The sequence below is a fragment of the Ursus americanus genome, chromosome 16 (assembly GCF_024610735.1).
Source record: "Ursus americanus isolate L20-20 chromosome 16, mUrsAme1.1.p, whole genome shotgun sequence".
Classification (NCBI taxonomy): domain Eukaryota; kingdom Metazoa; phylum Chordata; class Mammalia; order Carnivora; family Ursidae; genus Ursus; species Ursus americanus.
Window position 1 is genome coordinate 11,676,094 of NC_142142.1, and position 26,964 is coordinate 11,703,057.

The 26,964-nt window shown below is 59.1% G+C and overlaps 1 protein-coding gene across 6 annotated transcripts in view; it reads left to right on the plus strand.

Moving 5' to 3' along the window:
* MYO7A (myosin VIIA) overlaps positions 1-26,964 on the plus strand; it is a 79,431-nt gene that overhangs the window by 42,141 nt on the left and 10,326 nt on the right. For 5 of the 6 annotated variants that reach the window (XM_087868178.1, XM_045816141.2, XM_045816146.2 and 2 more), the window contains 24 exons: positions 303-440; positions 2,336-2,494; positions 2,914-3,006; positions 5,019-5,113; positions 6,374-6,458; positions 7,037-7,255; positions 7,633-7,740; positions 8,619-8,828; positions 9,195-9,398; positions 9,629-9,805; positions 10,263-10,352; positions 11,749-11,876; positions 13,983-14,109; positions 14,799-14,918; positions 15,454-15,627; positions 16,418-16,645; positions 17,998-18,168; positions 20,251-20,368; positions 21,068-21,194; positions 22,164-22,447; positions 23,391-23,581; positions 24,228-24,352; positions 25,003-25,160; positions 26,116-26,269. In XM_087868178.1, the coding sequence (XP_087724304.1) occupies positions 303-440; positions 2,336-2,494; positions 2,914-3,006; positions 5,019-5,113; positions 6,374-6,458; positions 7,037-7,255; positions 7,633-7,740; positions 8,619-8,828; positions 9,195-9,398; positions 9,629-9,805; positions 10,263-10,352; positions 11,749-11,876; positions 13,983-14,109; positions 14,799-14,918; positions 15,454-15,627; positions 16,418-16,645; positions 17,998-18,168; positions 20,251-20,368; positions 21,068-21,194; positions 22,164-22,447; positions 23,391-23,581; positions 24,228-24,352; positions 25,003-25,160; positions 26,116-26,269 (3,683 nt within the window). The remainder of the gene's footprint in view (positions 1-302; positions 441-2,335; positions 2,495-2,913; positions 3,007-5,018; positions 5,114-6,373; positions 6,459-7,036; positions 7,256-7,632; positions 7,741-8,618; positions 8,829-9,194; positions 9,399-9,628; positions 9,806-10,262; positions 10,353-11,748; positions 11,877-13,982; positions 14,110-14,798; positions 14,919-15,453; positions 15,628-16,417; positions 16,646-17,997; positions 18,169-20,250; positions 20,369-21,067; positions 21,195-22,163; positions 22,448-23,390; positions 23,582-24,227; positions 24,353-25,002; positions 25,161-26,115; positions 26,270-26,964) is intronic. The other variant, XM_045816144.2, reaches the window with a different exon arrangement.

Genomic DNA, 26,964 nt, shown 5'->3' on the forward strand with positions numbered 1-26,964 from the left:
GAATGGAGACTGAGAGGGGCTGGGCCTTGTCCAGAATCATCCAGCAACCTGGGGAGGGGGGCATTCCCTGTGTAGCGCTCCTCCAGACCCAGGTCCCAGGGGTGCCCCAAGGGTGCATCTGAGGTCCAGCGCCAGCCCAGAGGAGGCCAAGTCACAGGACAACCCCAAGTGTCCTGCTAGCCTGCTTCCCTGGGGCGGCTCTCCCTCAGCCCCGAAGCCTGCTGACCGCCCCTGCTGCTTCCCTCCTGGCGGGCTGGGGGGCACAGGTCAGCCCCTCCCATCCCTGTGGTCCGTCCCCCCAGGGCGCCGAGACCAGGAAGCGCTCGCCCACTCTCAGCAGCCAGTTCAAGCGGTCGCTGGAGCTGCTGATGCGCACGCTGGGCGCCTGCCAGCCCTTCTTCGTGCGCTGCATCAAGCCCAATGAGTTCAAGAAGCCCATGGTGAGTGGCCCTGGTCCCCCGTCCCATCAGCCAGGGCCCAGCCTGGGGCAGGGGGAGGGGCAGAGTGGGGGCTGGGCTGAGACTTTGTCGTCTTGGGGGAATGGCAGGGCATCTGAGGGCACCTGATAGAACCAGTTCCCACATACCGACTTACTGGAGGGAGCAGTTCCCCCGGAAAGAGCCTTGACTGCTGTGGGCTTGACTCTACCGCTTTTAAGCTGGGCTTAGCTCCTGGCGGCATTTCAAGCAGTATGCATGCGGACTGCCTGGCACAGGAGTCAGCTGTGGTTCTTGCTGTGGCCCTGACTTTGAAAGCCCCCTATCCTTTGATCCAGCTAACTACCACCTCCTCCTTGAAGCCTTCCCAGATTCCTCTGACTGGTTGGGGATATTCTCATTTTTTGACTCCACTGAATAACATTTATTGGGCCTTTCCTGTGTGCCCGGCATGGGCCAGAGTCTCCCCACAGCTCCACTCCACCTTCCCAAGAGCCTGGGAAGGAGGGACCTGAAGGAGGGACCCACCGTTATGATTCCGCATTTGAGACGTATGACTGCAGACTCGGAGATTAAGGGGCTTGAGGCTAGAAGCTGGGAGCCCTGGCCAGCCCTCATTTAAGCTCTTTCTTTCTTTCTTTCTTTCTTTCTTTCTTTCTTTCTTTCTTTCTTTCTTTCTTAATTTTATTTTTATTTATTTATTTTTCTTTCATTTTTCTTTAATTTTTATTTATTTTTCTTTTTTTAATTTATATATATTTTTATTATGATATTTCCACAGCTCTGGGAGGTGTTGTTTACCACAAAGCTCTTCCCAGAGGCCCAGGGGGAAGCTGGGGCCTGAGGGGTCTGGGGAGGACGGAAGGAGGGAGGCCAGGGCTGGGCCAGGGAAAGTGCCGAGAGGGAAAGGAAACAGGTGGCGGAAGCCAGCCGGCTGCGGCTGCGTGCTGACCCTGCCCCCAGCCTGAAAACATTTCCCAGAGTGGGCTGGCCTGTCCCCCATGGGATTAGGACTGGGTCTGCAGGGGCATGAGGGTTACAGAGGGTTCTAGCTCTCCCTCTAGGGTAAAGGGTCTGGGGGGAAAGAGGCCAGGGCTCTGCCAAGGTAGTTGGGTACCCTCTCTCCTGTTCTGAGATGCTTCCAGAACCTTCTCTCGTCCCAGACCTCAGCATCTGTTGCCTGAACCTTAGCATCAGGACCTTCTCATTGGTCTCCTGTCTCTTTGCTCCAGTCCCCCTCCCGACTGCTGAGAGAGCCAGTCAGTCTCAGATGCAGCTCTGACTTGATCACTCCCTGCTGCGTCCCCAGCCTGGCCTCTGAGGCCCTCTCCAGTCCTTCTACAACCTGCTGCCATCACAAAAACCACTCTGTGCCCATGAAGAAAACTGTCTCTTCCTTAAGGCATTTTATTGCCAGCAGCCAGAAAGTTGTCAGAAGAGCTACAAATCTACTGTGGCTGTGATATGAAGGGCACTCCGTGGGGTTGTGCAAACGCTCGTCACCTGCACAACCACGACCCTGACGTGCATTAGCCTCCTGAGTCCCCATAAAGTCCGCGAACGTGCCCTGCGCTTTTAGGCTTCCATGCCTTTGCCCACGTGCCCCCTGCCTCCTCCAGTGCCCTTTCCCCTGACAGGGTTAGAGCCAAGACCGCCTCCTCCATGAAAGCCCCTCAAGATATCCTAAGGGGAGTTAAGCTGTTTCTCCTCTGTGCCCCCAAAGCATGCAGCTTGCCCCGAGTGAGGGTCTCATTCTGTGCTGTGAAGTAAGTTCGAGCAGTGGCTCTGGTTCGGTCTGCCCTGCTCCTCATGGGCTGTGTGGCTGGGAAAAGGCAGAGCAGGGCTGAGCTCCCAGCAGGAGTCCCGTGCGCTGATGCACTTGGCTCCGTGCCCGCCAGCTGTTCGACCGGCACCTGTGCGTGCGCCAGCTGCGGTACTCGGGGATGATGGAGACCATCCGGATCCGCCGGGCTGGCTACCCCATCCGCTACAGCTTCGTGGAGTTTGTAGAGCGCTACCGTGTGCTGCTGCCCGGAGTGAAGCCCGCCTACAAGCAGGTACAGGGCCGGCGTCAGGGACGGCGGGAGGGAGGGTCCCAGGTTTTCTCATGCGGTTGGTGTGCTGGGCTGGACGTGAGCTCGGCCACCTCAGGGATGGCTGCGGAAGTCCAGGAGGAGCCAGTAGAGGGCTTCCGAGGGCTTGGATCACCGTTCTCAACTGGCATGGCCTTCACACACGTGGTAGTGGACAAGACCAGGGCTGCCCAGTGGGCCCTGGATGTTAGCTGTGGAGAGGGTTTTGCAATCATCTGGCCCAGCTAAGGAGAAAACTGGGGGTCAGAGAAGGTGGGACCCGGCCACGGACACAGAGCATGTCAGGGGCAGAGCTGGAGCCAGAGTCCTGCCCCCTGGCCTTGGGAGGGACACTCAGGTGGCTTTCTCAATGGGGGGCTGCGCATTCCCTTGTGCACCCCTAGGACGACCTTCGGGGGACATGCCAGCGTATGGCTGAGGCCGTGCTGGGCACCCATGATGACTGGCAGATCGGCAAAACCAAAATCTTTCTGAAGGTGAGCATGGCCTCCGTCTGTGGCTGCCTCGTGGACCTGTGAGTTCCCCATCGCAGTGAGGACGGGGTCCCAGGGGCCTCTGCAGAGAAGCTGCGGCATCAGGCTGGTCAGTGCCGGCTCTTTGTGATCTTCCTCCCTTACAGTCTGTGATAGGGAGGGAGGATTAGGCCTCCTCCGTGGGGGAGGGGAAATTGGTGTTAAGACCATCTGTGATGGGGGGGATGAGGTCAGAGGTGGTTCACCAGGGAGGCCTGGATTCAAGCAGGACCCTGTGGTTGGTTGTCTGCCCTGGGATTTTGGGCAGCTCACTGGCCCTTTCTGAGCCTCATTTTCCCATCTGTAAAATGGGATGTGTTTGGGGGCGTGGGGCTCTTGAGTGTATCTTTAGACCCCTCCTGTGATTTCCTGCCGGTCAGGGTTCATCCTGGCTGAGGTAGGCCATGCGCTGCCCCCTCCCTCTGCCCTCTGCAGGGGCCTGTTCCCACCCTCCCTGAACAACACTGGACAATGGGGCTGGACTTTGGGATGAGGCAGTTGGGAAGGGCCCAGGGCTGGGAGCAGGAAGCCGGGCCATGTGGTGTCTTGGCCTTGGAAGAGAGCTTGCTGGGAATTGGCGGGGCTGGCAGCTGCAGCAGGGACAGTGTGAACTCCCAGCCTGCCTTCTTCCCCATTTCCATTTCCGATGTCCTGGGTGATGGGCAGGGCTCCTTCCTCTGGTGGGTGGGTGCGGCCCCGGCAACAGGGGATAGCTGTGGGAGGGAAGGGAGGAGCCAGCCCGGAGCTGGAGGGAATCTGGGGTCTAGTCTAATTCTTCTTTGGCTGAGGGGCCATGGGCCAGTCCCTTCATCTCCCCAGGTCTTCATTTCCTTGTCAGGAAAACGTGTCCACTATTCCCTGCCTGCTCAAATCATTACTGCCCTCTGCAAAGGGCGCTCTTTGTGCCAGGCCCAGGTGGGGCTTTTTATCCAGAATCCTGTTTAGTCACCATAGCAACCCTGGGACGTAGTACTGTCACGCCCATTTCAGAGGCTCAGAGAGGAGAAACCAGTTGCCCAGGAGGTACACTGACCTGGAGTGGAGAGCAGGGCTTCTAGCATGTGCGGGGAAGGGAGGAAGGGCAGGCAGCAGGATGGTGTCCAGTGCCAGAGAGCTCTGAGGACCATCCTCGTCCCCATTCTCACCTCCCGGGGCTCTCCAGAAATGCACTGTCATTTGAGAGCCCAGACATCTACTTCTCATTCACTCATTCAGACAGCCTTGGCCGAGCTGCTGCCCTGCTAGGCCCTGTCCACAGTGGTGTGGTCTGGGATTATCGGATGGGTGTGGCTCGGCCTCGCCAGGGCAGGGCCCCTGTCCGCCTGGTTCACTGCAGCCCCCACCCCCGCCCGAGCACTTAGCACTGTGTTGGCACCTGGAGACACTCTATTCATCTGTATTGACTGTATGGTGAGGTTTTGTCTAACCGGAGTGAGAAGAAACGAGGCCTGGAGAAGTGAGCAGGGCCTGGGTTATGGAGGGGCTGAGTACAGGGGGGACACTGGGCTCGACCCCGGGAACCAGGGGTTTTACTTTAAGGTCACCATCAGATTTATGTTTTGGGGGGGGGTCCTCCCTGAGGGAGGACCAAGCGGGAGCGACAGAGGCCAGGAGAGAAATGGCAGGGCCCAGGTTAGGGACCCATGTGACAGACATTGAGAAAAGTGGGGGCTTGGGCAAAGATGGCCATAGGGATGAAGCCAGGGTGTAAATGGTGGGTTCTCTGACCCCAGGCAGTCAGATTAGGCTCCTCCTATGCCGTTTGTCCCATCCCGGCCTCTGGGAGGCAGCCACAAGCCAGGTCTGTCCCCACGGCCATGGGAGGCTATGCTATGGGGCCAGAGCAGGGCAGGGAGCCCTCGGCCTGGGCTCCAAGAGAAGGAAGGCAGGGCCTGTGTGCGGCAGCCTCAGCCCGGGACTGAGCTGGGGGCCCTGCGAGGGGGGTGGGGGTGCGGCTCAGGAGCTCTGCCCTCCAGGACCACCACGACATGCTGCTGGAGGTGGAGCGGGACAAGGCCATCACCGACAGAGTCATCCTCCTCCAGAAGGTCATCCGGGGTTTCAAAGACAGGTATGTGTCAGGACCAGCTCCCTCCCAGCTCACAAACCGATGTGTGTGCGTGTGCTGGGCTTGCCTCTGTCCCCCTGCGCGAACGCTAGGAATAAACACAGCCGTGTGCACACGTGGAAGCAAGAGCACAGGTACACAGCATGCGTGCGTGGTCGCGCGAACACGGATGACCGCAGACACGTGACTCACACAGCCCCACTTGTGCCCGGTAACACGGAACACGCCCCTCCGGACCGGCACGCACACGTGGATGCGTGAGGCACCCAGGCAGACACTCCTGTGTCTCGGATGCCTGATGCAATTTCCCAAAGAGGAAATTTGAGATTTTGTGAATCACGGAGCGTGTCCCATAGTCCACGTAAGGGGCACGTGTACAGCTGTGACGGTTCACGACTGGGCAGGGCTGACTCCGGAGTGTGATTTGGGCCCCACAAAACTCCATAACTTGCCCGTTTACCAGTACGTCGGGCCGCTCCCTCCCTCCCTCTCTCCATTTACTGTCTGTCAATCTGTCCTTCAGCTCATCTGCCCTTCTGTTAGTTCTTCTGTCTGTGTGTCCGTCCGCCCATCTGTCCATCCCCTCCCACAGCGGCTCACTCGCTCATGCGCACCCAGGCACTGGCTCGCCGGCTGTGTCACATGGGGCCGTACCCATCCTTCACTCCCCCACTGTTCGGTTCTACATTCAGCAGACACCTGCTGTGTGAGGTGTGGTCTCTTTGTCCTCCATCAGGTGGCAGGTGACTCATCCTGTGCGAGCTGCCTCACATGTGCAGGGGTCAGCATTGTGCGCACTCACAAACCGATGTGTGTGCGTGTGCTGGGCTTGCCTCTGTCCCCCTGCAGTGGATGACATGGGCTCTAGTCCCCAACTCCTCAAGTCTCTTTTCTCATCTATAAAATGGGGAAGTCAGTAATAAGTCATGTTCACAGTGTTCAAAGCTTCTAATCTTTGTATTATTTCCTTCACTTATCATTCATGCATTTCTTCATTCAGTAAAACCTTGTGAATGCCCACCTTAGCGGGAATATATGACAAGCCTGTGAGGCAGGCAGGGCAGGTGTTATTGTACCCATTTTACAGATGAGGAAGCTGAGGCACAGAGCAGCTGTATGTCTTTGCCCAAGGTCACATAGCTGGAAGACGCAGAGCTGGGACTCAGCCCTGCTCTCCTGATTCCAAGCCCCACCAGTCCCCTGGCTGCCTCTGGGCACTATGTCTTGGCTCGGAGATCCTCCCGTATCATGCTGCCATTTCAGATCTAACTTCCTGAAGCTGAAGAACGCGGCCACAATGATCCAGAGGCACTGGCGGGGCCACAACTGCCGGAGGAACTATGAGCTGGTGAGCCTCCCCAGGGGGCTGCTCCTTGCCCCACAAGGCCTTTGAACCAGCCCCATTGCCATAGCAGCAGGATGTACCTATGCCCAGGGCTGGTCAGCCTCCTGCCACTGCCCCCCAGCCCCTACCGTTCCTCCAGCCCAAAGTCCAAGCCTCCTTCTTGCAGCTGAAGCCGTCTGGTCAGCAAAGTTTGCGGCTTTTCTTCTGCAGTGGTTTTTCATGGGTTGTGAGCACCTGGGCCATTAGAGACCGTGGAGGGGGCTGGGAGCGGGCGTCACATGACCTCTGCAGGGTAACTGGCGGCAGCCTGGGCTTGGGGCTGGGGAGGCAGACAGGAAGGAGACCGGCTCCTGGTCTGAGAAGGGGGCCCCCCTTCAAGGGACACCAAGGGAGACCGCTCCCTAGAAAACTTGTCTGAGAGGAAACAAGGCTTCCCTGTGGGGAGCCCCAGTCTGAGAGAAGACCGCGCTGTGCGCTGTGTCTTTGGGGCAGTGCTAGGGGAGCCCCGCGCCGCGACGGTCCCGCGGGCAGGGCCGGCCTGGAATGGGGCCGCAGGCTCTGAGCCGTTGGTGTCCTTGCAGATGCGGCTGGGCTTCCTGCGCCTGCAGGCCCTGCACCGCGCCCGGAAGCTGCACGGGCAGTACCGCCTGGCCCGCCGGCGCATCATCGAGTTCCAGGCCCGCTGCCGCGCCTACCTGGTGCGCAAGGCCTTCCGCCACCGGCTCTGGGCCGTGCTCACCGTGCAGGCCTATGCCCGGGGCATGATCGCGCGCAGGCTGCACCGGCGCCTCAGGGCCGAGGTGAGGGCTCCACCGCAGGCGGGCAGGTCACCCCCCCTGCCCCCCCCGCAGGGGCTGCGCTGACAGAGGGGATCTAGGACCCTGCCTCCTCTGCGGACGCACACAACTGCGATCACACCCCTTATTTTCGTCCTCCCGGCCAAGGGCAGGGTCTGGGGCCCCAGTCACCCTCGTGGTGAATCTGGTTTGGCTTTGGGAATCCGCAATGCCCCCGACCTGCCGTGTGACCTGGAGAAGGTCTCTGATGCCTCGGTTTCCCTCTCTGCCAAATCATTTGGCAGGGTCGCTCCCCATCCCAGAAGTCAGTGGGGGGGCGGGGGCGGAGCTGGCAGGAAGCCCCGCGAGGGCGCTCACCCGCTGGCCGCCCCTTCCCTCAGTACCTGCGGCGTCTGGAGGCTGAGAAGATGCGGCTGGCAGAGGAGGAGAAGCTCCGGAAGGAGATGAGCGCCAAGAAGGCCAAGGAGGAAGCTGAGCGCAAGCATCAGGTGAGCTGAGCGGCTCAGCCCTCAGACGTCCTTTCGCCGGCTCGAAAGCACTGGCAATCCGTCATCTGTCCACGCAGCCTGCGCGGTGGGTGTCTGGTCCTGTGCCGGGCCTGAGGACGAGGGGCTGTGGCTCCGAATGGGAGGTTCTGTGCCCTCAGGAGCACTTTTCCTAGCTGGGAGAGAACGCGCGCATGAAAAGCCTGAGCCGGGTGAGAGCACCCAGTCTGGGAGCCCCCAGCCATGTGTGGCTCTGGAGTGCTTGAAAGGGCACGGGGCTCTAAGTGCAAAATACACACTAGATTTTGAAGACAGTAAAAAAAAAAAAAAAAAAAAGGAATATGGAATCTCTCAGTACTATTTTAAAAATAATAATAACATGTTTACATAATATTTTGGAAATATTGGGTTAAATAAAATATATTATTAAAATAGATTTCACCTATTTCTTTTTACTCTTTTAAACAAAGCCACTACATACATGGCTTGCATTCTATTTCTATTGGACAGTGCTGGTCCAGAGCCTCAACCCAACGGCTGTGGGATTTCTGGGTTGGTATGGTCCCTTCCAGCTGGGAGGCATGAGCAGGCTTCCTGGAGGAGGTGGTTCCCAGCTAAGCCCTGAAGGGCGGCGGCATTGCTCTCGGCTTATCTGGAGGCTTCTCTGTGGCTGGATGCTGGGCATCTGTCTGCATTGGACGGTGATGGCAGGGCCAGGCGAGGCCGAGGATGGAGAGGCCCGAGGCTCAGTCCTTGCCAGCAGTTGGGAGGGCCGCGGTGGAGGTCGGAACTGAGGCCTGGTTGCTGCAGGGGCTCTTCTGGGCTCCCTGAGGAAGGCTTGCTCCCTGAGGCTGTCCCTCTGTATCACACCAACCTCCCAGGAGCGCCTGGCACAATTGGCTCGTGAGGACGCGGAGCGGGAGCTGAAGGAGAAGGAGGAAGCTCGGCGGAAGAAGGAGCTCCTGGAGCAGATGGAGAGGGCCCGCCACGAGCCCATCAACCACTCGGACATGGTGGACAAGATGTTTGGCTTTCTGGGGACTTCAGGCAGCCTGCCAGGCCAGGAGGGCCAAGCACCTAGTGGCTTTGAGGTACCAAGCTGGGGACGGGCTGGGGACAGGACCCAGTGTGACAGCCCTCCCTCCTTTCATGCCTCTTTATATTAAAGTCCACCTGGTTCCCTCTGAGCAAAGGGCAGCAGTGATGACGTGTGGCCCTTCCCTGTCCGGCTGTCAGCTTGCTGTGTGACCTTGGGCCAGTCACTGTCTCTCTCCAGGGCCATTTATAAACTTTCACTCGTGTATTGAGGACCTGCCACGTGCCAGGCTCTGTTTGGGTCTTGAATAGCATGACACAGTTCCACCCTTGGGGAGGAAGAGCTGGCCCCACAGGGACAGGTTGGGGGGGCTTTGGCCCAAGTCTGCTCCCACGGCAGGGAGCTCATCTGGCCTCCTCAGGACCTGGAGCGTGGGCGCAGGGACATGGTGGAGGAGGACCTGGACGCCGCGCTTCCCTTGCCCGACGAGGATGAGGAGGACCTCTCCGAGTATAAATTCGCCAAGTTCGCGGCCACCTACTTCCAGGGCACGACCACACACACCTATACCCGGCGGCCGCTCAGGCAGCCGCTGCTATTCCACGATGACGAGGGCGACCAGCTGGTGAGGCCTGGGGCTGCGTGGGTACCCAGGTGGCAGGGCCCCGGGGGGCGGGACGAGGGCCGACCTCACACTGGTGCCCAGCCTGGGCCCGGGCCACATGGGCGCCGTCTCAAGGAGCAGTGGTGGCCCTCGTGCGTCCCCCTCTGGCCCCCTCCCCAGACCCCCAGGCTATTGTGATGGTTCAGCCATGCTCTGTACCTGTGCCCTCCGACACACGGGCTCTGCCCCAGGCGGCCCTGGCGGTCTGGATCACCATTCTGCGCTTCATGGGGGACCTCCCCGAGCCCAAGTACCACACGGCCATGAGTGACGGCAGTGAGAAGATCCCCGTGATGACCAAGATTTACGAGACCCTGGGCAAGAAGACGTACAAGAGGGAGCTGCAGGCCCTGCAGGGCGAGGGCGAGGTGAGGCCCAGCCACCGGCCGTGTCCTCCCAGGCCCGTCGGAAGGGCTGCCCGGCTTCCCCAGCCTCAGGGGAATCCCCAGAAGGAGCGCCCCAAAATTTGCCTCCACCTCACCTCCCTGACCCCCACTCTCCTCCGTCTACTTGTGGGAACAAATGTGTGCACATTTTGTAAACTGCAAAGTGCAGATCATCACCCGGGGAGGCCTTTGCCGTCCGAGCCCGCGGCAGTAGTGACCCACTGCGAGGCACTGGGCAGCTTCCTACACTTTCTGAGTCTCTGCTTTCCTGTCCTGGATGGTGCAGGGAAGTGGGGGGCGAGGGGGCGGCAGTGTGGGGTATACCTCGTAGTTGTTAGCGTGGAGGCGAGCCCACCCTCTAGCCCTAGCTCCGTTGTCCATTGCCTTTGTCATTCCTCGGGGCCCAGTCGCTTGACCCTGACCTCTGTTTGTCCTGCAGGCCCAGCTCCCAGAGGGGCAGAAGAAAAGCAGCATGAGGCACAAGCTGGTGCACTTGACCCTGAAGAAGAAGTCCAAACTGACAGAGGAGGTTAGAGAAGACCCTGGGCTGCCTGAGGAGATGCGGGCTGGGGCCAGGCTGAGCTTGGGGACTGCAGCTGCTCCTGTTCCCGGGGGCTTGGGCTGGACCGTGTGGGGAGCCACTGGGCAGATAGGAGCACCTGGAAGGGGGTGGTGAGCTCAGGCTGGGGCCAGATCCTGGAGGGCTTCCCAGAAGAGGGGACTGGAGAGCTGGAGAGGGCTGGAGTGGCCCATGGTGAGAGGGAGGACAGTTCCTGCCAGCGCAGGGACCCATTGCATTTGATCCAAGGACATTTCAGACTCTGCGAACTTTCTGTGGGCAAGAGTGCCCATGGGACATTAACACTACTAATTCGTTTGAACTCTCGTTTAGTCGCCAGGCCTTTTCTGAGAGCCATCCTGGCCCAATGCTCCAGGATTATGCAGGCTGGGAGGGCAGCAGACACTAACCAAGGCATTTACGGTGCAGGGGACTGGCTCTCTCAACCCCTTACGTTCCCACACAGCAGTCCCTCTGCCTAAAAGTCCTCCTTCCTCTTTTCTGCCTGGGTGTCACCTCCTCCAGGAAGCCTGCCCAGATCCCTCTGCAGTACAGGCACACTCCATCAGGGCTTCCACAGCCTGCGTTGTCTCTGCCATTGTCCTCTTCCCCATCTGAGGCTCAAATCCAGTTCTGCAGCCACGTGGCCCCAGATTTGAATCCTGGCTCTGCTGCTGGGTGTCTGAAAGGCCCAGGTTGCGGGGGGTGGAAAGGCCCACTGGTGGGCTCTGGGGAGGATGGCGTGAGAGCACAGCTGTGGGTGTTCCATAGAGGTGAGGACCTCCTCCACCCCTCCCGCCTATAGGGGCACGCTCCTGCCGCTTGCCCCTCTCAGTCTAGGGCTCTGGGCAGGGTGCAGGCTGGCGCGGTGGGCTGTGGGGAACCAGAGAGGAGAAACGTGTCTGTCAGAACCCAGGCCTGGAGCTGTTCACGGAGGGGCAAGGGCACCGGGGACTGGTGATGGTGACTGGGTGGTTGGACCCAGGGTATATTCTGGGTGTCAGAGTTGTGTGTGGAGTTGTGGCCCACCGTGGAGAGATAGGGGTCAGACGAACAGGTCCCTATCCTGGCTGAAAGGAGGGCTTCCGTGGGGGAGGGGGTGTAGGGTGGGGTCAGGGAGCCTGCAGAGGAGCCTCGTCCCTGGGAGGGGGCACCGGGCCCGCGCTGCCTAGTTGTCTGGGCCAGTCATCCTTCTGCACAATGCTGGGGGCGGATAGCGCTGGGGCCATGACAGCACTGGGAAGCCAGCTCTCCTGGCCACTCTCAGGATCTGCTCTCCAGGGGAGCGGGCAGACTCACACAGGTGGCAGGGCCCCCCTCCGTCTACCCTGCCTGGGGCCAAGCCTCGTCCCCTCCTCTGGCCCAGGTGACCAAGAGGCTGCATGACGGGGAGTCTACTGTGCAGGGCAACAGCATGCTGGAGGACCGGCCCACGTCCAACCTGGAGAAGCTGCACTTCGTCATTGGCAACGGCATCCTGCGGCCGGCGCTCCGGTCAGTGCCAGTGCCTCTCAGAGTGTGGCCCTGCAAGGCTTTTGGTGGCATGAGTTGTGGCTTTGTCACCTTGGCGACGGAAGAAGCCAAACAGGCCTGGGTTTAGCTCCGCTGCTAGCTAGTCATGTGACCTTGATAGAGTTAGTTCATCTCCGTGAACCTCAGTTCCTTCATCTGTAAAGAGGCAATAATCACAGCACCTACCTGATAGGCTTGCGGGCAGATGGAACTCTGGAGAGCGTGTAAGACAAGACCCGCGTCTAGGCACGATTGTTTTCACGATCGGATGCTTCTCCTGCTGTAGACCCATCCCTGCCAGCTCTGGCCCGTGGACAGGGTTACTGCGGTTAGCGTGCCCGCGAAGCCTGCAAGTGCCTCCTTTGTTCAGGTCCCCGGGGTGTTGCGGAGGGGACGGGATGATCTCAGCATCACTAGGAGCAATAAAGGAATCGAGTCAGCTAGGTCAGAGGAGGGAAGACGGGGCGTTTCTGAGACTCTATCAGCACAAGATGGTCAGTTAGGAGAGCTGATCCCATGAATCTGTGCATACTGGCTGGGAGGAATGCAGGATGAGCCCGGGGCAGGGGGTTGAGCCCATTTTACTGGTGGAAAAACTGAGGTCCAGAGACAGGAAGAGACTTGCCCCAGGGTCCTAGCCTCCCAGACGTCCTCCCTTCCAGTCAGACCCCCTTTCACTGCTCCTGGAAGCCAGTTACTACCTCACCGGAGATGGTCAGGCACCCAGGGCCACCTGACTCCAGCAAGAAAAGGTAGCTGTCCAGGGTGTGTTGAAGGGGCAAGAATTTGCCTCCCACTTGTCTCACTATCGGACCTAAAGTCAGTCCTGGAGAACACAGTGCCGGGAGCCCTGGGCTAAGAGTCAGAAGGCTGGGTGTTGGGTCTGAGAGGCCATGGCTAATCCTTCCCTTCACCTGGCCTAGGCTCCCAAGGGCAGGTGAGAAAGCTTTTACTGGTCTGTGACGAGGTGGGAAAAATATGAGGTGGTTTCTAAAGCTAAATTTGATTTATTGAAAGAACTGTTCTTTGTTCTGCGATTTTACCCTTTCTAATTTTTCGGGTATTTAAATTATGTTTGTTTTATGAAATGATTGTGATACAGATGGTGGGCAGATTGTGTGTGTACGGTGTGTTTTAAATGACCTTATTTGTCATGATAAAAAGTGAGCAACGTCAGAATTAATTTTGAAGTTGCGCTGGCCCCTGAACCCTGAAGATCTGGGTGCCACTGAATCAGATAATCGCTCCTTCCTGCCCAGGCTTGCCCTTCTGAGAGGGAAGCGCGGCCATGAGTGCCCCCTGGTGGTCACTTAGTTGTCAACGTCCTGTCCTTGGCCCCATGGGGCAGCTAGCCTTTATTGAGGATTTGCTGTGCCAGGTGCTTTCTAAGCCTTGGCTCTTTTCTTTTTCTTTCTTTTCTTTTCTTTTTTTTTCTCCACAGAAAGCCTGTAAGGAAGGTTTTATCTTTCCCCTTAAAATGAAAACAAAACCAAACCAAACTACCTTCATTGCTTTGATCTGATTACAAAAGTAATACATGGCGACTTAAGTATTGTATTCAAACATTACGGAAATGCAGCGAGTGAAAGTCGACCCCCACCCCTTCCATCTCCCAGACAAACTCCCCAGATGTGTTTGCTGTTTCTGCTCTTCCGGTTGCCGTCAGTAGAAACTGTACCTGCTGCCATGCCTATGGGCTGGGCTGGGAGGGGTGAACTCACCTGCCCAGGCCACCCAGCTGCTGAGGGACAAGGCAGGACAGCCCATGCTTCTCACCAAAGTGACCACCAGTGGCCGTGGCCGCTGTGTCCCAGAGCAGGAGGCGCACCCCCCTCTGGATCCTGGGGGCCTGACTGTGCGTCTGGATCGGAGTCAGGGACATGCCTCACGCCTGATGCACCCGCCTCCAAAGCAAGACCCTCTTCAGTGGCTCCACCGCCTTCCCCGGTCGGCACCTCGCCCCCTCCTCCCGGGTGGTCTGGGGCAAGCAGGAGAGGACCGCGTGTTGTGTGGCCCCCCTGTGGCCGGGCGGCGGAGGGGCCGGGCTTATCCTCTGAGGCTGTCTCCCTTCCTTGCTTGTCTGCCTAGGGACGAGATCTACTGCCAGATCAGCAAGCAGCTCACGCACAACCCCTCCAAGAGCAGCTATGCCCGGGGCTGGATCCTCGTGTCTCTCTGCGTGGGCTGCTTCGCCCCCTCCGAGAAGTTCGTAAAGGTAGGGGGCGCTTGGCCTCCCAGGGCGGGAAGGGCATCAGAGGAGAGAGCAGGGGAGGAAGCACAGCGGGGCTTGGCGAGGAGGCCCTAGCTGGGCCGTCTCCTCTCAGGCCTACAGTTCCCGCCACCTTGTCCTGCCGTCCTCCCAGGATCCCAGCCCCTCACTCTGTTCTCCCCTCGGCCTCTTTTGGTTTACTGAATTTGACAGCATCTCCCGGCCCCTCCACTTACCGTCTTGGAGCAGACACTGTGGCTGATTTCAGGCCACTTTCTTGACTGCAACTCAGTGCCAGGCCCTGGGTGCTGGGGGCACGGAGGCAGAGTGGGCAGCAGAACCAACCCCGCCGGCCAGTGCCCTGAGGAGGAGAGCACTCTCCCAGTCGGGAGAGGTCGGGGAGCAATTACACTGGGTGAAGAGAGAGGGGGAATGGTGTGTGGGGTGAGGCGGGAGGCACAGCTGAGACCAGACAGGGTCAGAATGTGGTGGCCTTGCTGCCAGCCTGCTCCCAAAGGCAGCAGGGCTGAGCCCAGAAGCAGTGGAGGGATGAGGGTGGCTGGGCCTCGAGCAGGTCCCGAGTGTGGGTGGAAGGGCTGGACGTAGGAGACCTGGGCAGGCCGCTGTGATGGTCTCGGGCGGTGGGGGGGGGGGGGGCTGGAGCGGAGGCCCGTCAGCCGGTCCTCCGTCTGCAGTACCTGCGCAACTTCATCCACGGGGGACCGCCCGGCTACGCTCCGTACTGTGAGGAGCGGCTCAGGAGGACCTTCGTCAACGGGACGCGGACACAGCCACCCAGCTGGCTGGAGCTGCAGGTGCGGCCCCTGGCCCCACCCAGGCACTCGAGTGCGCATGTGCGCGTGCGTGCGTGTCTAGTGCACTCCAGTGCCCCAGAAACAGTCCCTGCTTTAGGATTTGTGGTTCTTCCAGTTCTGGGATTCCAGGCCTGTTGGAACCGGAAAGCACCCAGTGGACTCCCATCTGTTTTATAGTCAAAGTCACTTGGGCAGGGGGGTTCCCTCTGTGTCTTAATAGCTTCACCTGTAACATAGCAATGATGACACTCATTTCACAGCGTCTTGTGATGGCTGCAACATGTAAGGGCAGATGTCCCTGGCATGTGGCAGTGCCCAGTCTCCCAGTCCCAATGCCCAGGTTCGGGGGCCTTAACGGTGTTTCAGGATGGGGAGCACTGCGGGGCTCCCTGGGCATCTGTGACCAGCCATAGGTGATGTCCTGGTGGGATGCTGGGGTCCGAGGCTCTGGGGTGGCTCCAACCCCCTAGGAGCAGGGACCCAAGAAACCCAGAGGGCGTGAACTGGTCTGAAGTGAAAAGATCCCCGTTTTCAGGCCACCAAGTCCAAGAAGCCCATCATGTTGCCTGTGACATTCATGGACGGGACCACCAAGACCCTGCTGACTGACTCGGCCACCACGGCCAAGGAGCTCTGCAACGCGCTGGCTGACAAGATCTCCCTCAAGGACCGCTTTGGGTTCTCTCTCTACATTGCCCTGTTTGATAAGGTTTGCCCCCCCCCCCCCGCAACGCCCCCTCCTGGCACCACCCTGGCTCCCGTTCTGGGTCTGCCACACATTGACTCAGGCGGTCTCAGGCTGTTACCTGCCTTCCAGAGCCGTCGTCTCCTCTCAGCCGCTGGGAACTCTGCCTCTGCCCAGCTCGTTAGGACTGTGGAGAGCGCCGAGAAATCTGGCAGTGCGGTGGGAGCTGGAAACCCAGGGCTCACTTCTGTCACATGTACCTGGGCTGAGTCAACCCTCCCCTGGTACCGGAGAAGAAACATGGCAAACAGGGACCGGGGAGGGGGCGTGCAGCTACTTTGCTCTCCGAGATTCAGTGTTCTTATTTGCAAGTTTGTGCAACCCTGGCCACAGCTGGGCCGGGGGGTGGGTGATCTTGCCTCCACACGCAGCAACACCACAGGCGGCAGAGATGCCCCTCACCCTCCACTCTGGCAGGTCCAGGGACAGATCCATGTTGTCCGACAGAGTTTCCCTGAATTTTTCTCAGCTACAGAGAGCTCCCGTGTTTTCACTGACCATTTGCCCATCAGAGTTTCACGTGACGCTCACACTAGGAAATGGGAATGCCCACGTGGCTGTGCCGACTCAGAGCCCCCGGCTGGGATCCCGAGGTCTCATCTGCTTCTTCCCCGTGACTCGGACACATGCCTGCCTTCTCTGAGCCCCGGTTTTCCATTCAAACAAGGACAGTTGGCACAGTTGATGGCTCTTTGTAGGTCCTTCCCTGCCTGCTCCCCTTTCTGCCTGCCGACTTCTAGCCCTGTGCCCGCAGGTGTCATCCCTGGGCAGTGGCAGTGACCACGTCATGGACGCCATCTCCCAGTGTGAGCAGTACGCCAAGGAGCAGGGGGCCCAGGAGCGCAATGCGCCCTGGAGGCTCTTCTTCCGCAAAGAGGTCTTCACGCCCTGGCACAACCCCTCCGAGGACAACGTGGCCACGAACCTCATCTACCAGCAGGTGGTGCGAGGGGTCAAGTTCGGGGAGTACAGGTGTGAGAAGGTGAGTGACTGAGTCTTCTGCCTGAGCTTGCTCAGCTCACAGCCCTCTGTTTTCCAAATTTGGGCTGAACGTTACTGTCTGTGACCCACCTTAGGTTACGTAGAGGTTAGCCTGGCTGAGGCTTCTTCTAGGGGAATGCTGCCCATGGGAACAAGGGTTTTGAAGCCTAGTGTGAACTCTGTCGGTGGAAGGTGTTCACACTGCTGCAGTGCTCGTGCATGGTACAGAGTCTGTGCCTCAGAACATGCTGTGTTGTTCTGCGTTCACCCAGAAAACTCTGTTCTCAAAGTAGGGGATCCACTCGTTTAGACCAGAGTTTGCAAATGTGTACTCTCTTCGTTTCCTTTTAAGGACAGGAGTGATATGGAATAACTCGTGTTGTGTTATTTTATTTATGATGGTGGTGATGATGGTTCTCATGGTGCCTATGATTCTGTCGGTGACCGTGATGGGGGAATGAGGAAGGACGTGGTGGAAGTGGAAGGGGTGGTTGTTCTTGTTGTTGGTGGTGGTGGTGACGGTGGAGGCAGCAATGGTAGAGGGTGGTGGTGAGGGTAGTGGTGATGATGATGGTGTTGGTGTTGGTGAGGGGGCAGGTTTGGTGGCCTGGGACGGTGCCAGGTTGGTGATGGTGACAATGGCGTTGGTGGTAATGGTGGTGGTGAGCTGACACGCAGAATGCATGAGCCCAGCCATATCAGTTGTTAAAATTCTGAAATGTTTTGAGTGGACTGGGAAACATCTACTGCCTTCAAGGCACCCAAGAGCCTTTCTCTATCCCCTTCCGCCACAGCCCTGGTGAGCCCCGGGCAGACATGACTGGGGCTGCCGTGTACCGCCCCAGGCAGAGGAGGGGCAGATGCCCAGTCCCCATTATCTGTCTGGCCCTCTAAAGCCTCTGCAGCATAACCTCCTTGTTGTTCACTACTTGGACCATCCCGGGGTGGGGTGGTGATGGAGATGGTAACGTGCCGCCCACCCGCACTCTGACAGCACCAGAGGTACCCAGGTCCCCGCTTCTCCAGGGCAGTCTGTCAGCCCCAGTCGCTGGCTCACAGGCTGGGAATGTGGTGGTTGACCCATCACCGATGGGCTGGCTGGCCTCTCTGGGTCAGCTCATGTGCCTCGTGCTGGCGCTGAGGGCACCCAGGAGAAGGCAGCGGTGTGGCCCTGCCTTTAGGGAGCTCATGGTTCCACCAAGCAGATGAGAACTTCTGGGGGATCAGTGAGAGCACAGTTTCCCAAAGCCTGGGATCGACAGCTGCAGGAGGCAGGGCCCTGGGGACTTCAGTGGTCTGGAAGGGCTTCCCAGATGGTGTGTGAACTGCACACACCTCTCCCTCCCCATCTAGGAGGATGACCTGGCGGAGCTGGCCTCCCAGCAGTACTTCGTGGACTATGGCTCTGAGATGGTCCTGGAGCGCCTCCTGAACCTCGTGCCCACCTACATCCCTGACCGCGAGATCACGCCCCTGAGGACACTGGAGAAGTGGGCCCAGCTGGCCATTGCCGCCCACAAGAAGGTAGGAGGGCAGGGCAGGGTTTTGGAGGAGGGGCTATCTGGTGACCTGGGATGAGAGGCAAGGACCCAGGCAATCAAAGGGGTCACGGCTCTCACTGGACATGTGTCTGTCCATAGGGCTGCTGGGAGAGAGGATGGCACCCCCCACCTCCTGCCTCCGAAGCAGCTTTCCTCCACCACAGATATCGGTTCACCCATATCTTATGCTGTCCACTCCAGGCTGGTGCCAGGGACAGAGAGATCAAATCAACCCTACAGCCTCATGAGAGAAACCATGGGTGCAAGAGTGTCAGGGGCCCCTGCTCCTGGCCTGGCCACAGCCTCTTGCTAGAGCTGCGGTTCAGGAGTGTTGGCGCATGCTGGGAGAGCTTCTAGGAAGCACACCCTCCTTCCTGCCTGGGGAACGTCACGTACAGACCCCTCAACCTCTTTGCTTGAGGCCCCAGCCCATAACCAGCCTTGAGGAGCTCTCTTCCAGGCTAAGGGGCCTCCAGGTACTAGAGGAGGGGTGGCCTGGCTGCTGGAGGGAACCCACCGGCCTCCCCGCCTCTTGGCCCAGAGCCATCTTTGCACACAAGTTCCTCGGGGCTCTGCAGACCAGCTGTCTTTCAGCTTTCTATACCACACGCCCTCTTCCTTAACCCAGGGGCCCCATGTACCTCTCCCACCCAACTCTTTGCTTTCCCTGGTGAGCGGCCCACAAGCTTCCCCTCGTCTCTGAACCTGCCCTGCACCCTCTCTACATCTAGGCCTGGCTCCCCCACCAGGCCCTCCCCTCCAGCCCCCTGCAGAAGAGATGCGTGTTTTCCCTCCACTCCTGTCTGTCCAGGCAACCTCTTGCCCCTCACCTCTCACACCTGTCAGCTGCTGAAGCCCATCTATTCTACCTTCCAAACAGCTTCCGTCCCTCTGAGGACACCCCCACCCCCACCGCGGGGCCGCCTCAGTGTTCACTGCCGTCACGCACTTGGCACGCTCTGGGCCAACTGCCATCATTCATTAATTGGTTCTGTTTGGGGTGCTTGCCATGTGTCGGGCACTGTACCAGGCCCTGGGGACACAGCCGTGAAGAGGACAGAGGTGGTCTCTGCCCCTCAGAGCCCACAGCTGAGCTTGCTGTGTCTCTCCTTTGGACCAGAGCCTGCTGGCCTGTGTGTCCCGTATCCTGGGGCCGGTCTTCCCACAGAGTGCACAGCTGTGAATTCGCATGGCTTTTAGGGTCGGAGGGGTAAAAACATTTTATCTGGGAACCATTTCAAACTTATGGAGAAGTTGCAGGTTCAAAAACCTAGAACTGTATACCCCTCCCCTTGACCCAGACTCACCAGGTGTTCTGGGCTGCGTTTCCTTTATGATCCCCTCTCCGTGTACGCACGCGCAGTTTCTTCCGACCCCCGTCCCCTCCTGGGAGGACTCTGCTTCCGGCCCTCTCCGCACATGGCATGCACGTGCGTCTTTGCCCATGTTTGTGTCCCGAGATGACAAATACCATAAGTTCAATTTGATGTGTCCAATTCTACTCCAACCCCACCAAGTTGTTAATAGGGCTCCGAGGGATATTTTTACATAATAAAATGCCGGGGCTTTAGTTTTCTGCGAGCAGCATTGCATTACCCCCTGGCTGCTCCAGCCCTCCCCTGCGACGATCTTCCTCCCTCCCAGGTTCACCTGTCGGGTTCTGCTAACAGTCCAGTCTGGCAGCGGCTGCCTTGTCTACACGTCCACGTGACTTGGCTCTTAGGTGCCCATTCCCCACCCCTCTTCCCGGTGTGGCACACACACCCCTGCGTAGCCACACATGTGCCTGTACCCCAGATGCCTCCCACTCACCCATGACTTCAGGCCTTGGCACACCTGCCGACCAAAATCGTGGGCTTTTCTGTCACGGCTGAATTGGCAGCTCCCTGCAGGTGTGGGACCTGTGGCGTGAGGGGGGCGGCTGTGGGCTGATGGGATGCGACAAGGCCACGGTACACAGGAGGGCACCTTAGTTCCAGGGCACTCCTGGCTTGCGGGGCACAGACATTGGATCTCCAGACAGAGCTTACGTGATGTCTTTTTTCCCCTGTCCATCCCCCTCCAGGGGATTTATGCCCAGAGGAGAACTGATGCCCAGAAGGTCAAAGAGGATGTGGTCAATTATGCCCGTTTCAAGTGGCCCTTGCTCTTCTCCAGGTTTTATGAAGCCTACAAATTCTCAGGTACCCCCTCAGCCCTTCTGCCTTCCCACCTCCCTCCACGTCCTCCCCCACCCCACCCTCTATGGCTTCCGCCCCCGTGGAAGGAAGGGATGGCCTGAGCCAGACTCTGCAGTCAGCCCGGTGCTTCCTCGTTCCGGTCAGGAGGCAGGGTGGCTCCTCCCTCCCCACAGTCCAGGTGCTCAGCGACACTCCGGGTTAGATAACGGAGTGACTGCTAGGATAATTAAGCACCTGCTGTGTACAGAAGCAGGCAGCCCAGAGTATAGGCTGTGCTGAGTCCCAAGCAGAGCGTGGATATAACGGACACACACCCGCGCGGGCCACTGGCTCCGCCATCCTCGGGTCTGAGTGACTGGGCGTCTGCTCCGTGCTAGGCCCTTCACCAAATATCTAGCTGGAGGGAACCCTGGGGCTCAGTTGACCCCTCCCCCTGTCCCACCTCACTCCAGGGCAGGGACTTGTTCAGAGCTGCACAACGAACGGAGGCAGGGCTAGAACTCCAGTCAATTTTCCTGCTTTCAGTGCTCTCTTCCCGCTGCACTTTGAGTTTTGACCTGTAGGGAGGTTGCGCTCTCCGAGGCTCAGCTTCCCCGTCTGTAAAATGGAAATCCGTGTACCTGCCTGGCGGGCACGAGGACTGGGGAGAGTTGGGCCGTGAGTGGGGCCGCCTCCCTCTCACTGCCGCGGTCTCTGCCCCAGGCCCCAGCCTCCCCAAGAAGGACGTGATTGTGGCAGTCAACTGGACGGGCGTCTACTTCGTGGATGAGCAGGAGCAGGTGCTCCTGGAGCTGTCCTTCCCCGAGCTCGTGGCCGTGTCCAGCAGCAGGTTAGTCCAGCCCCCCCACTACCCGTCAGTGCAGAGCAGGGAGTCGTCCAGCCCTGCGGAGCCCAGCAGCAGGGGTGTGTCGAGCCCGGCGTTCTGACTCAGGGAAAGGAGAGGGCTCCTGGAGCTTTCCTGGGGGCCCTGGGGGCCTTTGACAGGAAGTCACTGCCTCACAGAGGACATGAGTGAGGAGCGGAGACGTGCAGTCCCCTGTCCCGGTCCCGTGCACTTGAGCAGTCTGTGCCGCACGGTGCCGACCTCTCAGGCACCTTCCGCCTGATCCGGGCCTAGGGGTCTTCATGGGGCATCAATAGATGGGTGTGGGCAGCTAGGAGGACGGCCGGCGGCAGTCAACTGTGTACAAAGAGAGCCCGGCCTGGGATTCAGGGGCCTGGGTGGGACTCACGTCCATGTCCTCTCCCCTGAAACAGAGCTGTTAATAGTTGCCTACAGCAACAGTGGTGAGGGATCAATGCAACAGTCAGTGGGAGAACTCTGCAACCTGAAAGGTGCGAGCACACTAGAGCAGTGGTGGGGGGGTCCTGGGATAGCCTGGTGTTCCAGCGGGCGTTCCCCTGATCCCAGGCTTATGGGAATGTCTCTGGGCAGTGTCTGCTGTGGGCTGGGGCTGGGCACGTCCAGCTCTGATCAGGCATGTGCTAGGCACAGGGAGCAGGGTGATAAGATAGGCCTTGCCCTCTTGCAGCTTCCTTCAGTTGAGAGAGGAGATAGACATTGAACAGGCTATTTTAAAGCAAGGACCAGAGTGATGAGGACTGTGGGAGGGCAAGGAGGACTTCCTGGAGGAAGCAGTATCTAGGCTGAGATCTAAAGGGTGAGTGGGAATTATATAGCCAAAGGGAACCAGGCCGGGCCCTTGCAGGCCTCGCTCTGGACCATGTGTGATTTTGGCAGGGCCATGTCTCACCCTGGCTGGGCAGTTCTGACTGGGCTGGCCTTGGTCTCCTTCAGGGAGTGCCGTGTCTTGCTCTCGCTGGGCTGCTCTGATCTGGGCTGTGCTGCGCCTCACTCGGGCTGGGCAGGACTGACCCCGGCTGGGCCCTGTTCTCCGTGTTGGTCCTGCAGGGGAGCAAAACTGGTAGCCCCCAGCTTCACACTGGCTACCATCAAGGGGGATGAGTACACCTTTACCTCCAGCAACGCTGAGGACATCCGTGACCTAGTGGTCACCTTCCTGGAAGGGCTCCGGAAGAGGTCTAAGTACGTGGTGGCCCTGCAGGACAACCCCAACCCTGGTGAGTGGTCCTGGCACAGGCCGCCAGGCACTGGGGCTCCGGGCATCAGGCAGATCATGCACCTTGGCCTTGGCCTGGCAGTCAAGACTGTCAGTGCCTGTTACCACCCTGCCCCAGATACCCTCATCTCCACCTGGACCAAAAGCCAAACTCCGCACCTTCCCTCTGTGCCCCACGGGGAATCTTCCTGTCCTCCCCCTTCCACACTTACACTGTCACGTTCTCCGGGTGACATCAGGGGTTCCTCTTCGGTAGTCTCCAAATACCCACCACCTTCAGATGAGGCTGGCGGTAATAGCTACCCTCGCTGAGCGTGCCCAGGCCTCTGCCGCTCTCGGTAGAGCGTGGAAAGGGCAGAGAGCAAACAGACCCTGGCCCTCCTCTCAGCGGGGAAAGGGGCTGAAAACAGGGAGAGTCCCTGTGACAGTGCAGTGACCAGGGAAGCCCAGAGCCTGGAGGGGAGTCCCCCACGCAGCCTGGGGTTCGGGGAGGAGGTATGTGTGGGTGTAGTGTTGGAGGCAGAGAGGAGAGCACAAACCCAGCACAGACGCTAGAGAAAACAGGGGTGTCTGGGAACGGCAGGTAGGGTGGTTCGGCTGGAATGGGTGAGGAAAGGGAGGAAGGGCAAGAGACGAAGGGGAAGAAGTCAGGAAAGCCAGCCCACTACAGCCCTGTGAGCATGAGGAGGACGGCCTTTCTCCTCAGGGCAATGGGGAGCCATGGAAGGCTTGGCAGGGAAGTGGCCTGCTCCAATGGCCATGTCTGTGTGAAGGGTTGCGGCAAGGTGGAGGCAGGGTGACCAGTGAGCAGACATGAGAGGGACAGGGCCTCAGTTATTCAGTGGGGAGCAAACAGCTTATAGGTCATCAACCCAAATAAAGATGTTGCAATCCAGCCTGTCTTTCTCTGCCCCCATGTGGCCCTGCTCACCTCTGCCTCCCAGCGGGGGAGGAGTCGGGTTTCCTCAGCTTTGCTAAGGGCGATCTCATCATCCTGGACCATGACACAGGAGAGCAGGTCATGAACTCAGGCTGGGCCACCGGCATCAATGAGAGGACCAAGCAGCGTGGGGACTTCCCCACCGACTGCGTGTATGTCATGCCCACTGTCACCATGCCACCGCAGGAGATTGTGGTATGTGGCTTGGGGGTGGCAGATGGATGGGAGTCTCCTCTGGGCCTCTCTGTCTTCTTTCCATATCTGTAAAAGGGAGTGAGGAATTATAATAGATTCATGGTCTGCAATTCCCGCGAAGATGATCTGGGGGGTCTTACGGGACCACAGACTTCAAGTTGGGGAAGCTGTCAAACCTGGGCCAGTGGCCAGTGGCCTAGAAACTGCATCAGATGAGGAACTGCCGGGATGGGGGATGCGAGGTTAGTGGGGAGGGAAGCATCACCTTGCACTGCCTGCGAGCAGAGCTGGGAAGGGAAGCCGTGGTTCTTCCGCATCACAGCCCTGAAGACTCAGAGCCTGGCTTTCCAAGTCTGCTAAGCTAGACTCCGTTGACTGGGCCGTTCTCACACCACACCCCCCGCTTCACCCAGGCTTTCTGACGGGCCCAACCTGGTTCAGACACAGGGTATTAAGGAAAGGATCTGCACGATGCAGGCAGCAGTTGCAAAGAGCGAAAAGGCTCCTAGGGTCAGGATGGGGTGAGGGTGAACCCCATGGTGGCTAGCTTCCCCAGCCCCAGTCCAGAAGGCTCTAGGCTTTACCATGTTGATCCCGGGGGTCCCAGGAGAAGAGCTGACCTCAGACCCTTGTCTTTGGTCTCTAGGCCCTGGTCACCATGACCCCTGACCAGAGACAGGACGTTATCCGCCTCTTGCAGCTGCGGACAGCAGAGCCCGAGGTGCGCGCCAAGCCCTACACACTGGAGGAATTTTCCTACGACTATTTCAGGTGATGGGGAAAGGGTAGGGGGGGCCAGGACAGTGAGCTATAGGCTTCTGCTACTGGTTGGTGTGCTGGGGTTGCCTTGGGATGCTCCCATCTGTGAGCAGGGGCTGGGTCAGACGGAGCAGGAGGACAGTTTCTGACCCTTCTTGTGTCATTTTATCCTTCCTCCACTTAAGATATTGTAACTGTGGCCACCCCAGGTGGGGTCTTGGGCACTCATGACTCATGCCTGTGCCTTTCTCACCAACTCACAGTCCTGGTGGGGAGCTAGCCACAAAACTGGGCAGCTGTGATTGTGTGTTCCCAGCATTGTGATGGGGATGCTGGGGGATGAGGGTGGAGACAGAGGACAGGCTTCCTGGAGGAGGTGGCGTCCGAGCCGAGCTGTACAGGGAGTGACCCGGGTGGAGGAGTGCTGCAGGCAGCACACGCCAAGGCCAGAATGGAGAAAGCAGAGAGGGACAGAGGGGAGGAAGCCATGGAGATGGGCAGGGCTGATTTTCTAGCTGAGAAAGTAAGGTCTGGGGAGGGCTGGTGACTCATCCCAGGTCACCCAGCGCAGCAGGGAGGAGCGGGGCCTTCTGCCTCCATGCACAGGTGGGAGAGGGGCGGGTCTTACAACCTGGGGGTCAGTGCTGACTGTGTCGTGGCAGGCCCCCACCCAAGCACACGCTGAGCCGGGTGATGGTGTCCAAGGCCCGTGGCAAGGACCGGCTGTGGAGCCACACACGGGAGCCGCTCAAGCAGGCACTGCTCAAGAAGATCCTGGGCAGCGAGGAGCTCTCGCAGGAGGCCTGCATGGCCTTCATCGATATCTGCGCCTGTGTGGTGGGCACCATGGCAGGGCAGGGCAGGGGCCCCAAGGAGGGGGGGGCCTCCAGGGGAGGGGGGGGCATTGGGTCCCTGCCTCTTGAGTTTTTATCCAGATACCTCCTTCCTCCTGAGGGGCCTAGCTGGGTCCTGGGCAGTGTGGAGGGATGTGGATCCATTTGCCCGGCTACTTACAGTGTGCCGGGGGCGGCCTCATCCACTGTCTCCTCTGACCTTGTCATTCAGTGCACAGATGTGTACTGTGTCATGTGCTAGGCCAGGCATGGAGACATAGCTGCGACCAGCCCCAGTCCTGGCCTCGTGCTTACAGCTAAAAAGGGCAGACGTGCTGACTGGGGCAGTGCTGTGATGGGGCAGAACTGATGTGGGCTTGGAGGAGGGTAGGTGGCCTTTCTGGAAGAAAGGGTATCTAGGCTGAGCCTGAAGACTGAGCAGGCCCTAGTCAGTCAAAGGGGAGATGAGTGGAGAGTGTTCCAGACAGAATGAGCATGCCCAAAGGCCCCGAATCACAAAATGATTCAGCGCAGGTGGAGGGCAGAGGTCTAGAAGGAAATCTGAAGACGTGCGCGGACTAATGAAGGGTTCTCAAGTCCTGTTAAGAAACTTGGACTGCAGCCCAAGGCCTTGAGGAGCCACCAAGCGGCGGGGTGGCACAGTCAGATTTGTGATTTGGAACGTCCGTCCTGGTTGCTGTGAGGACTTTGGATGTGGGGTGGCGATCAGGTGGGACCACTGGTGAGGACACGGCCAGAGGGGTTGAGGCAGAGGGTGGGCAGTCGCATGGAGAGCGGGGGGGGGGGCAAGCCCATCTCCTGAGTGAGTAGTCTGAGGCCCAGGGCCACACACTTGGGTAGGCTGACCCCGTTAGAGAGTGTGGCCTCCCGGGTCAGTGTTCCCCCCACATCGGTCGCAAGGCTTCCTTGACGGCTCCCTACCCATGCTCAAGTACATGGGCGACTACCCATCCAAGAGGACGCGCTCGGTCAATGAGCTCACCGACCAGATCTTTGAGGGAGCCCTAAAAGCCGAGCCCCTCAAGGACGAGGTGTACGTGCAGATCCTGAAGCAGCTGACCGACAACCACATCAGGTGGGTGGGGGTGGTAGGTGGGTGCGGGGCGGCCTCCCCCGCTAGTGCTCACAGCTCCCCACGGTGACAGGGAGCTTCCTCCGTCCCGAGGCAGCAGCCGGCCCTGCCTGGCAGCAGTCCTTCCTCACTAAGGGCAGGGGCTGCCGTCAGATTCCCTCACGTCCCACCTCTGCCTCGAGGCCCAAGGGAGTCTGGTCAAGAACCAAGAGGTGGTGGCTGCGCCCTCTGAATCTGTCCTCCTCCAAGTTTAACAGCAGCAGGTCCCCCGAGACTTCCTGCCACTCGCTGCCTGAACCTCCTCTAGGCATCCGTCCCCAGCCCAGACGCCACTGTCTGCCTGCAGGTTCCATTCATAGGCCCAAGTCCCAGCCTGGCGCGGGCTGCACTCTGCTGGCCGCCAGCTGGAAGCTCTGGCTGAAAACTCTCACGGGCTGGTGGTGTTGAGTCGCAGAGCGTGTCACTTTGTCCCTGCTGGGTCAGACCGCAGCAGGAATGGGAAGTCAGGCCCATGCTAAGTCTCAGAGTCTGAGAGAAGCCCCACCCTCTCCCCTTACACCCAGATCCCCAACTCCCTCCTCAGCTTTGCCATTTTCTGAACCTCTTACAAAATCCACCATTGAACCATATGTCAGATCTTTTCATGCTGCCAACCCTTTATACCTGCTGTGCCCACAGCCAGCATTTATCTCTCTTTT